This window comes from Tigriopus californicus, chromosome 7 (genome assembly GCF_007210705.1).
Source record: "Tigriopus californicus strain San Diego chromosome 7, Tcal_SD_v2.1, whole genome shotgun sequence".
Lineage (NCBI taxonomy): Eukaryota > Metazoa > Arthropoda > Copepoda > Harpacticoida > Harpacticidae > Tigriopus > Tigriopus californicus.
Window position 1 is genome coordinate 14,810,136 of NC_081446.1, and position 12,529 is coordinate 14,822,664.

Genomic DNA, 12,529 nt, shown 5'->3' on the forward strand with positions numbered 1-12,529 from the left:
ACGTTATTTTCTTTCAGAACTGTCAAACATATTCTTAAATGACAGCACATGTCATCATAAAACGACTTTTTATCTTTAAGTTTGGTTTGGAATCCAGTGTCAAAAGAGTGGAAAAAACACGTAAAATGGTAAACAATTAGACGGAGTCTATGAATCCGATGCAAGGTGAATTCAGTAATCCGAATCCAAGACATTTTTTTCCAATCCAACCGAATCCGAATCCAAATTTTTCCGCTCAATCTGAATCTGAAGCCGAAAGCTTTGCTCAATCAGAGCAAATCCGAGTTTTTTCGCCCAATCCAAATTCAATATATATTTTACCTAATCGGATCCAAATCCAAAATTGTTTGCCTAATCTTATCCAAATCCGAATCTTTCTTACCCCAAATTGGCTTAAAACTAAATTTCAATGAGCTTCAACAAAATTTCAAAAAACCTGCCCCAAAAACGTTATGAAATGACGAGATTAAGTAGTAATCAAAGGTTGTCAGGAATAAGTCAAGATGTGCCTGATTTTTAAAAGAGAATTACCTCACACCAACGAGACTGCGTCCCAACCGTCTTTATTCTTGTCCCTGTGACCAGCATTTCAGTATAGATATATATCTCCAAAAATATGCATCTCCAAAAAATAAGGCATGATAAAAGAGTCAAAAGTATTTGAAAGGGATGGAACATATGAGCAGGTGGTCAGTAATGTATCTGCAATCTATTTTGTACCTTCATTTCAAAAGGATTCGTTAAAAAATATCAAGAGACTTCGTTCTCACAATTTCTATTCCCAAAATTGACCCAAAATTATGACAAATGTCATTAATTGCCAAAAATCTATATCTTTGCACTAAAACGGGTGAAACTGCATGATATAGATTACAGAAACGTGTCAAATGTTGATGGCAAGTTTGCAAAGTTTGCAGATGCAATAAATATGCAGAAATGTCTGGGGTACACAAGGTTTTTTGCACAATTTGCAGATGCAGGTCTTGGCTCGCTTCCTTACCTCTAGTGGAAATCGGATCGCCAGCAAATTCAAGACTGAAAACGTTATCAATTTTACTTGATCTTACTTCCATATAATATTTGATCGACCAACGAATTAGGCTGGGCAGATTTGGCTAGCCCTTGAATGTAGGGTTGATCTGAGCTTCTTAGAATGTCATTCCCAATTCCAAATTCCCAAGACTGGTCAGATCAACCTTGGATGATTGCACTAGGCAGTAGAATAAAGGGTGACTTGGAATAAGGCTCGTCCAATTTTGCACTTGCAAGGTGCAATAAAATTTACCAAAGGATTCCCCAAAAATTCTGAGTGTGGTTGGAGTGCACCATGTCATTCCTGTGATGTTCCTAGTGAAACATCTTTGGACTTGCTCGACCTTTTGCAAACCTGCTGAACTCATTGGAGCCCAAATGGGTGAAGCATATTCAAGATGTGGCTGGACAATCGACTTGTACAGAGTTAGCATCGTGATGCTATCTCTGGACTTAAACGTGCGATATATCCAACCACACATTCGAAAAGCCTTACCCACCTTCAACTGGATATGCTCATCGAACTTTCCATTATTTTGGAGGACTACACCTAGATCTTTCATAGATGAGACCTGCTCAATATCTTTACCTTCATTATCTACGAGTAGAGTATTCAAAGGAGTTGACCAGAAGGTCATTGAACGAAAAACCATTCCATTCAAGGCCATGTTAATCTCAGTAACCCAAGAGTAGATTTGATTTAAAAACCATACTTCCGGAATCATGAACATTCATACCGCAAACTAATTTTGTATCATCAGCTTAAGAAGATATACTGACTTTACTACTGAGCCTCCGAAGTGGAGCAATGAAGATGTTGAAAAGGAGAGGACCTAAAATGGATCCCTGGGGAACACCCGACTTGGCATTTTGAAGTTTGAAGTACTTCATTTCAAACGTCATAAACTGAATGAAATTGATTGCTGTTTTTGCGCACTTCCTTTCTCCACAAGGAATGTAGGAACCCTTGGCTATTTAAGACGAAATATCAATAATTCTTTATCAAAGTTGTGTTGATATAATGTCTGATCCAGCAACAAGTTAGACCTACACTATCACCATGTCAACATTTGTGATAAAAAAAAATGTGTGTTTGTTCTTGTGGTTTTCCATCACGTGTTGGGTACGTTTGAAAAAAAGTACGTGCTTCCAGATCTATGCATTACAACATGAGTTGAAAAATATGTATATTAACCCAAGCTGTACGATTTTGAGATTAATGCCATTAGAAAGCTGAATATCGGGGCTTTGCGAGGGGTGTGCATGGTTTTATGGCTGTTTTTGTCACACCTGCAATGGCCAGAGAGTTGAATGGTCTCCCTTGAGATTAGTTAATAGTGAGAAGACGGTCAGGCTTTGACGGACCCCTTGCAATCATATCGTCACTATTATCGTCCATGGCACAATAAACCGGTTTGCAAGGATTTCCCAGGAAACCACTCATTGTATTGTTTAGTCGGAGAGACAAATCAAGCCTTTGGCTGCGCCTTTTTACTCAAATAGAGTCTAGAGTCACACATTAGGCCAACACTCCGACAAAAAATGTTGGTCTTATGTCGAGCAGAAAGTCGAGAGGCTTGTTTAGCCGGTCTTCTTCCCAATGCCTCGGTTCATCTCTTTCGCACATCCGTCAAATTGCCACAATGTCTGCGCGACGTGAAAAAAAATTTTTTTTTTCTGAATCTGCACTTTGCTATCAAACCATTGAATATGATAAGAACAAGACTCGCCGTTCGGGTATTCAAAGTGGTACTGAATGAGTAAGCAGGTCTTACCCCAATAATCAGGAACTCCATACACCTCCATCAATAGTTCAAATTGTGACAGAAAAGTGCTCAAGAACTTCTGAAAATGTGGAGTTTCTTTATTAGTTCCAGGAGTGTATTAAGTGATAGAAGAGATTTGCGAATCATTTTCGACTGTTTTTCAGCTTAAACCAACTGGAATGTGCCATCAAAACTTTCAAGATTTTGCCGAATCTGATCTTACTTGTCTTGTCGGCTCTATTGATCTTATTCTTGTTTTTATTTTCAATGTGTCTTTCCTTTTGATATTATTTTTATCATGTTTTTCTCTGTTTTTACGCCATTAAGTTAGAGATGAAGCTTTTTCTCTTTGTTTTCCATGCTTCAGTTTCTTTCAAAGGAAGATTATCGATATCGTACTTGTGGTCAAGAATGGCCACTACAACATATTATATTTGTCCTAACCTTTTACTTTCCAACGGTCGATAGGAAATTGCAACAGGTGCTCGCGGAACTTTAAAAAGGAATCTCTCAAAACCCTTACGATATACCCTATATTTCAAAAATGTACATCGTGTTCTGGGCACCATTCTGGTCGAGGGAGCGTCACAAATGTTTTGTAGAGAGGAAAAGGAGCTCCCTCCTCCCTCGTTAATGGCAATGAAAGGAGAGGGCTCTGAGTCATACAATAATGCTCTAGAACCTCGCATTCAACAGTTTCAACGTCATCAAAACGAAAACATTGATCATTGCAAAATGGAGAACAACGATTGCGTGGCTTTGGTAGTAGCCTTGAGATATCTACAATGTCGGATAACGGGCAATGTCATCGACCTAGGTCATCTCCTAGATGACAACATAAGTGACAAGTGCCGCCAATACCTGGAGGAAATGGCCATCAAGAAAGAGTACAAGATCTTGGCCCAGAATATCTGTACAATCCGACCACAAATCGGAGAAACCAGTGTGGCTCTCACTTTGGAGTACAAGATCAACTCATCCAGTCCAACCATTACATCCGAAGTGATTCATGTGAGTCCAGGAGGAAAAATCGTCGATGTAGAAGGTACAATCTCAAATGTCAAATCATTCTCGCTCATTCTCGCAACATTTCCTTATTCTAATTTTACAGCCTTGGATCTGAAATTGGAGGACACGGAACAAGTCAAGAGTTGGATTTTGTCCGGCACCAATCTCACACCCTTTGATTTATTCGCCGTTGTTGTGCCCTTTGCCGTCGCAGATGCCAATGTGGACTTGGAATTTCATGAATCCGTGCTTGATGATAACGCCGAAGCTTACGGATTCCAAGGGAAGGCTGCGATCCTCTCCGCCAAGCAAGATTTCCTGGGCCCTCAAAAAGGAAAAGGTCAAGCTTACAAGTTAGGGGATTTCAAGTTGGATGAAAAGGAGGAATTGATGGTGTCCTTCCGATTTCAATGCTTGCTACCTGGTCAAGAAGCCCATGGAACTGAATTTGTCACCTTGAGTGGAGAAAAGAAAGTCCTGAAAGTGCAAGCCCTCCGCGATTGATGAAAGTTTGCAATAGTTTGTCACATGTTAAATGCAATGAACATTCCTGATAAAGGGGAAGGTTTGACAGTTTGAGAAAAATGAACGAATAAACCAACGCAATATGTTTTATTCGTCGGATTTTTAAAAGGGTAGTCGGATGATAAATGAACTCGTATCTTTCATGGTAAATATAATAAGCTAAGCCCAACATAAAAAAGGTCTTATCGAAGAGCTATGTTATTGCTGCACGAATAAAGCTTTTGAGACATTTAAGTAGATAAGTAAATATCGCACAGGAATATTACTTAACATACTACTCACTTTATATTAAGGATAACTTGAATTGTCTCTCTGTATGTCTAAATTTCAATGAGTTAATTAAGGGTGCTAATTAAGCACCCTGCCACACTTGCATTGAGAAAACTAGTAAAGCATCCAGCCACAAAAGCCCTGAACACAATTTGAGCCAAGTCCTTCTTTCGACCAGGAGCCAAAGCTCCAAGACCTCCGAGTTGAATGCCAATTGATCCAGGGTTGGCAAATCCACATAAGGCGAATGTGGCAATGGAGGCGGCTCGTTGGCTAATCTCTCCGGCATCGACCAAAATACCCAACTCTTGGTATGCCTTGAACTCATTGATAATAGTTTTCAGTCCAATCAAGCGTCCCACTGAAACACAGTCATCCCAAGGGACGCCCATAATAAAGGCCACCGGTACAAACACGTAGCCCAAAATATATTCGAAAGTGAGCTCTTGCTCTAATCCACTCATCTCTCCCAACCAGGCTGAAACAAATGAATGATGTATGTGGTATCTGAAGCAAAAAATTAAAAATTACTTGACATTTTTGTTTTACAGTTTCGGCAAAGGTTTCGTTTTTTTACAATGACTTGCTTTTGCCAAATCGTAATCGATCCTTAATGCAAAACAGAGCTACTCTTATTTGCACTACCCTGTGAATTAGTCAAAAACGTCTGTTGATCGTACCAATTATGGCGTTCAAAAAAGCTACAAACGCGAGGAAAGCGATCAAACTGGCGGCAATGTTGAGGACCAACATGATCGCATTGGAGGCTCCTTGCGCCGCAGCATCCAAGAGATTGGCCTCCTCTCCTTTGGGCATTTCAACATCGTCAATTGTGGTCTTGGACTCTTCTGTTTCCGGGTAGAAAAGCTTGGAAAAGGCCAAGGCCCCAGGGGCGGCCATCACACTAGCAGAAATGAGTTGGGCAGCGTCAATGCCAAAACTGATATACGCCGCAAGAACCGTTCCGGCGATAGTGGCAAAGCCACCTGTCATTACCGCATGAATCTCTGACCTAAAAGTAAAACAGATCTCTGGATTGATAGGATACTATTTCCCTTTGTATTACACACGGGTGTCGTTTACTTAAAAAATATTCCTTGAGAATGAAGCCTTAAAATTCATGAAGTGAGACATGGTTTTTCAGTAAACTTACCATCCGGTGAATAACCTTACAAGGGGGTATCAATCCTGCTGACTGAATTGAACATTCTTTTTGTGTTACTCGGAAGCGAAGAATATTGAGACTTGTGGGTCAAACACTACCGTTTTAAACGAAGGTAATGTTTATCATTAGACCAGAATAGCTACCAAGCTATTACAATGGATCGCTGCCATCGGCTCTGCTGTCATACAGTTTATGCTTATTCTAAATCAAAGATTCCGACAACTATTTCCAACAAGGGAGGACTACTTGGTTTCATTTTATAAGTGTTACGGCTATCGGGGCCATACGTGTTGGATTAAGGTACCATGTGACACATCGCTTGGAAAGCACCAAAGAATTTTGACAAGTCTTCTTTGTACTGGCAACTTGCTCTTTGCAGAAAACCATAACTGTAAATATCTGTCACTTAATCCCATGTCCCTCTTGATAAGTTTTCATGAAACGATATGTCAGATCTTATTTAAGTTTCTGGATCATACAAGGAAATTTTCTCATTATATTACAACACCCAGTTGATATATTTAGTACTGAATCCCCCCCACATTTGTAACTCTAGCTGGATTCTTGAAAACAGTCGTTTCGTCTGGTCTCGTCTCCTCCCACCCTTCTCATCGCTGTGGTCAAAAAGCCAAAAAAAGCCAAGTAGTGCAAATAAATTTGGCAAGAAATTCAATTGAAATGCAGCAAAAGGGGCAAAATATACAATGAAATATGCAAAAAATGCAATTATTTCTAGATCATTTTAGTCTCTTTAAAAGAACCCGTAGCAAAATAATGAAAGGACAAAATTACATGGTAATGAAAAATCTAAGAGCATGGCAAAAAAGGTGCACACACTTACTATATGAGCACTCTACTCTACGGATTGAATACAACAAGTCTTTTCTTTATTAAAAATGCCCCAGCTAGCCAAAGCCAAAGGGGAGGAATTGGGCTAAGTTACTAATAATCTCTCAATACAGTACGTGCTTTTAACAAAAGCAGGTGGCGTCCTGGCAAAACATTTGTACTTAAGTCATGCAACAAATGTGTTGTGCTTACAAGCAAGCATACCAGAGGAACGGATTTCCTTGTGCTTCACTAGATTGGCCATATATTGAAAAAAGTATTTGGAACACTTTGTTCTCGCAAACTGAAGAGATATAATCTTGAATGGCTGTGTTGTCCAAAAGGAAAGATATTGCCATGCCATGTAGGAAGAGAAATCACTTGAAGCAAAACAGCAAATGTCATGATTGGTTTCAAAAGATTTGCTTTGAATCTTTTCAGGATATTTATATTTTCAAGGATTTTTTTTTCAAGCAAAATGGGCAAAATTAATGGAAAAACTTGTTTATTAAGCGAAATTGGTAAAAATGCCAATCGCAAGATATCAAAAATGATGCAAAAAGATTAGAAAAAGCAAAAGCATATCGCATTTGCATCATTTGGACAGGTGTGCTGATCGTCGAAGGATCCAGGTTCTAATTTCCCTACAACCTCCTTCACTCTACACGTTGCTACCCTGAAAGCCCGGTAATAGTTAAGACTTCTAAAAACGATTTTCGGTACTGCAAAAAAGGAACAAATTCTAAAGCATAAAAAGGATCTCATATCGGAATATTACTACACTTAATATACATGAAAAGAAAAAATCTACCAGAAGGTAATTAACACAGGTTATGAGTATCCTTAATGTCTCCATCTAATGCATTTCAAAAGTTGCATTGGATGTGAAGTTTTGTCACAAAATGCTCCTTTTGTTATGGTGTATGAAAAACGAATTTAAAAAAAGTGTTCACTACAAGCTTCCCTCCTCCCTCCCCTCAAAAAAAATGTTATTTTGCATAAACCATTCAAAAAGAGCTGAAAATCAATTGTAACATCATATGTAAACGAATTAAATACAAATATGTCAATATTAGGTTGAACGTCCTAGTCAATTCCACTAAATCCCTTTGCGAGATGCTACTACCAAGGACTCGAACAAATGTGCCGGCTTGTCACACCTCGTTCCAATTCAGATTTGGATTAAGATGCACCACTTTCAAGCACATGTTTCTCCAAAAGCTATTCCGTTTGTCTTCATAACTTGAGAAAACCGCAAAAAAGTGCCGGCATTGGAGCAAACACTTGATCAGACTTTAAAGCCTCTGCGACTATTGTCATTCACTTTCACAACTTATTTTTCAGGCTTGACCTCATCCAAAAAAGTTCGGGCAAAAACGATCTGCACTTACTTTGTCATGATGGGGAGAAAGGGTTTAATGAGTAGGGGTGCTTCGGTTTGTCCCAGGAAGATGTTGGCTGAGGCATTCAGAGATTCTGCCGCTGTCGTCCCAACTGTGATGCTCAAAAGCCAACCCAGCTTCATGACCACGAATTGAAGGGCGCCAAGGTAGAAGAGCATGGACACGCAAAACGAGAAGAAGTAGATCACCGACAAGGTCTTGAACATGAACACGGTATCAAAGCCACTTCCAATGCCAGCGGTACCCAGATTGAATATTGTAGCCGTTTCAAAGGCTGTGTCGTAAGCTTCTACTCCAAATTCCGTGTTGTTGTCCAAATTCCCAGGCAAGAACGGCCTGCCCGTGACCAGGTGTCCAAAAACGAAGGACGAGCCTTCGTCGGTGAAGTCCAGGAAAATGGTGACTTTGTCGGCCAAGCAATTGAAAATGTTTCTTCCTGTCTAAAGAGATTGACATTTTGAAGGATTAGTAATCTCGAATATTTCCTCAGCAACCATACCTGCCATCTCAAAACGATCAGTCCAAAGAGGAATTGAAGACCAATGCCCCAAACCACGTGGCGCCATCTTACGTGTCCGGGATGCGCTGAGAACACGAATCCAAAGAGAACGATAATCACAACTCCAGCCCCCGAAACGAGCCGTTCGGATTCTTCCCATGAGTCAATCACGATAAATACGATAATGATAATCACAACCACCAGATAGCCAATGCCCGATACGATGCTGCTGGCAAAGACCTTGGCCATGGCCTTTTCGAATGGAGAAATGATGGCATTGTAAAGCATTGTGCCAAAGAATCGTTTGATGATCTGATAGTATATAAGGCCAACATAGGCAATAACGGTGAGAATGATGAGGAATCCGAATTTGTCACACCACTCCCACGGGATATCATGTTTGATGTATCTGGACAGAACACCGAAAAAGTAGGCATTGTAAAGGATAAAGAGCACTGCATAGATCACTCCCTTCATCAGTTTGGGATATTCCGATAGCTTTCTGAAGGGATAGTCTCTGTAGTAGGCGAACTTCTGCATGATGTTGCCCTCAAGATAGTCCTGGACATCTTTTTCATAGTCCAGCTCAAGACTGAGCCTGGGCTTGTCCTCCATGTCCATTGTCCCCTCGGTGTAACCATCGTTTTCGTACCCATGGTTAGTCTCCTTCATGGTGCTCAATATGGCCTTGACAGTGCTATAAGTACTTCATATGATCAGAGCCTGTTCTACCTTCTAACGCTGATTATGAACTGCGCCGAGGTTCACGCTAATGTAAAAAAAGTGAACACTTGACACACTGCCCACAAGGCGAAATAGAACAAGCAATTAGTTTATTGACACTCGGTTAAATTAGAGAGATTTAGCCAAAACACCCGGGAGTTCTCAACAATCACGATTGTGTCCTGAGGTCAATGAAAGAAAATGGTGCACTCTCAGGGGGCGTGGTCCAATCCGTCCTATTGCTTTGAAGTCATGAGCTTGATGAACTCCACGTAGCTGATGTCCCCGTCACCATCTTTGTCGGCAATGCGGATCATGTCGTCGATTTGTTCATCTGTGATCCGCATCCCGAGACTGGTCACCACATATCTGAGAATCAAACGAGAATCAAACGGTGGAAATCTAGTATGAAGTGCTGTTTTCTTGACCATACGTCAAGAGGAGGAAAAGTTACTGAAGAGGGGGACAACTTCGACGAAGTAAAGCGTGAGTCAAAATAAATTTCTTGAATTAACGGCTTGAGTCTTCCTGACTTCATACAAACAGTTGATAAAGCATAAAATGTGCTGCTTCTGTTATCTTGGGCGATGAAATCGTTTTTAAAGAGCCTCGCTCTCGTGCATGAGCTGCACCAAGACGAAAATGAAAAGGATGCTAGCTTAACCCTCCTCGAGATTGGTGCAAGGGGACGAAGGAGTACAAAGGCACTTGGGCTCGTGTTATAGTTTGTTGAAATCGTTAGCCAGATCATAGAGATGTATTAATTGAGTTTGTAAGTGGACTAAGGTATATTTGATCATTACATTTTAGGGAATAAGAACAGATTGCTCATTTCAATACCAGTGGGAACTACGATCCTTGTAAACTGTGAGTGGAAAGAAACCTATTACTCGGTCAACTGCAATTAGTGATTTGTGTATTCTTAAAAGCATATTTCTTTGGTCGATTAGGGGTTCATGATCTTAACATTTTTCAAAAGAAAGTACTAATTATGAGGCGAAAGGTATTACTTTTGCTTAAATAATGCTAAATATTTTCAAAAAAAATAGTGCTTCAAGAAGTTCTGGCCCCCCTCAGAAATTTGACGCTTCATTTGGTAAAGCTTTCGCGCCTGGTTTCGATAAAGATTGACCTGGAAAAATGTTTATTTATTTCAAAGTGCACTTATAAAACCGGAAAGCAGAGAGGGATAACATTTCTGCTCCCCAAAAAATGATTACTAGTTCTTAAAAGCACGTGACGTTTTGAAGGCCACTTTGTTTAACTTATCTTGGCATTGGGTCTTCAGACACATTGGCCTCAAATTAAAAGCAGGTTGAATTTGTGGTTTCCTGGTCATGGGGGTTCAAAGGCATTGGTTTTGCATTATGACTTTGGCATGTTTAAATCAAATAAGACATTTGAAACCAAAAGGAAAGACTGAAAGGCAGGTTTTCGTCTTTAGAAAGGGTTCCAAACTTCATTTAAAAAGTTAAATCATTTTTTTCTCAAATCATTTCACGTTATATCAAATGAAACGTCATTTTTTTAATTGGTATCAATTTTTGGTACCTTTTACGATGAAAGTTTATCCCTTCCAATGCCTTTCCCCCTCAAAGATTACAAGAAAGGGATTTAGCAATAATCGAAATGAAATACCGATTGATGTTTTACATTGGTCATGGCTTAGCCCTCCTTGGCATCCATCGAGATGTTAACCTTCATTTCAATCTTTTTAAAGTAGGGCATACAAAAACGATTTACTCTTTCAAAAGAGAGAGCACGTGACAAGAGCACACTTCAAGGTCAAATGTCAGCAGGCTCATTCTCCAAGTGATTATATGATTTTCGACTCATGATCGACCATACTTATAACAAGCTTGCAAGTATAGCAATTTTACTATGAGATTAAACATAGATTTCTAAGTTATGGGCGTGTCGACAAACCTGCCAGGCATTACTCATACGTACATCGTACTGTGCTGCTATGTGCTCTTTCATTATAACCTGAATTCAATCGGGTAATTCAGTACATCGTGGGGGATTTTTATGTACTTATAATCTTTTCGGCATCATTCAAACTCCATATCATAGATTTTTATACGACTATCTCTTTCGAGAAACGCAGAATTTAAAACGGGCCTAAGCCAAAGGTTGATTATAATTATGGAACATGAATTATTCATACTTGATCTCCGATTTGTTGATGGTTCCACTTCCATCTTTGTCAAAAAGCTTGAATGCATCCTGAATATCCTCTTCACTAACATCATTGTGCTCAGACATTAAGTCCAAAAACTCCTGGAACTCAATTTCGCCCGATCCATCCAAATCCACGGCCTAAAACACGATTGCTCATTATAATATTTTTAACCCTTTCAGAATTGAAAATGCTTCAATCTTATTGGGTTTTAAATTTCAAGCTTTGGAATAATAGTCAACAGGAACATAGTAAATCTCATTTAGGTCTCCAAGTGTATTGACAAAGAGGAGCTTGGGAGAAATTTGCATTGGACATTGAGGCAAGGAAATTCGATTTTCAAAAAAAAAAAAGTCATTTGAAATGATTATAACGTTCTAACAAAGCCAAAACTTGTATTGCACTCCAAATATGTAACCAAACAATTTTTTAGCCATGCGTATGTCAACTTTTTCCAGGTTACCTTCATCAACCGAGTCAAATCCTGGTCCGAAGGGTTCATCCCCAGGGACCTCATGACGTAACAGAGCTCTTGAGAGCTTATTGTTCCATCTCCGTTCTTATCAAAAATTGCGAAGGCTTCTCGGATTTCTTTGATGCGTTTCTGATTGAGTTTGGCTCTCATGCGTTTGGGAGGCATGATTATTATGATTATGACACAAGACAATGGATATCCTATGGACCTTTCGATGAAGCATACACTTTCCAAGTGACCGATATTTTCCCATTGTGTTGTCAATACTCTGATAGAGGTCAATGATAAATCGTTGGGAGAAATGAGTTGAGGAGACCAAGCAGGTGCTTCACGGAATGTGTCAGATTGTCTCAGATTACTCAGAAAAGGTCGATCCGTGGGGCAAGACATTAGGACAAGGGATCATTGGTTTAAACAGTTTCTTTAACCTCTAACGGGTGGCTGCGAATGCAAGTCCTTCAAATATGATGTCTTTACACCTAATTCAACCGAAACCATCAAATTTGCTCGCTTATCTCTCTCTCGTCAATTTTTCTGCCTGCTCCGACTCGAATTTGATGAATGGCGCCTTTTTTTGTAGCATTCCCCTTAAATGACCGTTTTCGAATGGCTAAAGCTGAGATGGAAACTCAACCTTTTGGATGAAAGAGTACAAT

General features: G+C 39.7%; 3 protein-coding genes across 3 annotated transcripts; 1 reads left to right on the forward strand and 2 right to left on the reverse strand.

Moving 5' to 3' along the window:
• Positions 1-3,369: 3,369 nt before the first annotated feature.
• Positions 3,370-4,421, forward strand: LOC131883115 (uncharacterized). The gene is made up of 2 exons (XM_059230474.1): positions 3,370-3,843; positions 3,910-4,421. Exons 1-2 carry the CDS (start codon positions 3,390-3,392, stop codon positions 4,308-4,310), a joined length of 855 nt encoding a protein of 284 aa, XP_059086457.1. The 5' UTR covers positions 3,370-3,389; the 3' UTR covers positions 4,311-4,421.
• LOC131883112 (sodium/nucleoside cotransporter 2-like) lies at positions 4,400-9,304 on the reverse strand. Its single transcript, XM_059230465.1, has 4 exons — positions 8,497-9,304; positions 7,986-8,437; positions 5,282-5,613; positions 4,400-5,079 (listed from the first exon to the last, which is right to left on the reverse strand). The coding sequence occupies exons 1-4, from the start codon at positions 9,166-9,168 to the stop codon at positions 4,667-4,669; spliced, it is 1,869 nt and encodes a 622-aa protein (XP_059086448.1). The 5' UTR covers positions 9,169-9,304; the 3' UTR covers positions 4,400-4,666.
• Positions 9,305-9,453: 149 nt separating this feature from the next.
• Positions 9,454-12,038, reverse strand: LOC131883117 (calmodulin-beta-like). The gene is made up of 3 exons (XM_059230475.1): positions 11,862-12,038; positions 11,387-11,538; positions 9,454-9,588 (listed from the first exon to the last, which is right to left on the reverse strand). Exons 1-3 carry the CDS (start codon positions 12,036-12,038, stop codon positions 9,456-9,458), a joined length of 462 nt encoding a protein of 153 aa, XP_059086458.1. The 3' UTR covers positions 9,454-9,455.
• Between the last annotated feature and the right edge of the window lie 491 nt (positions 12,039-12,529).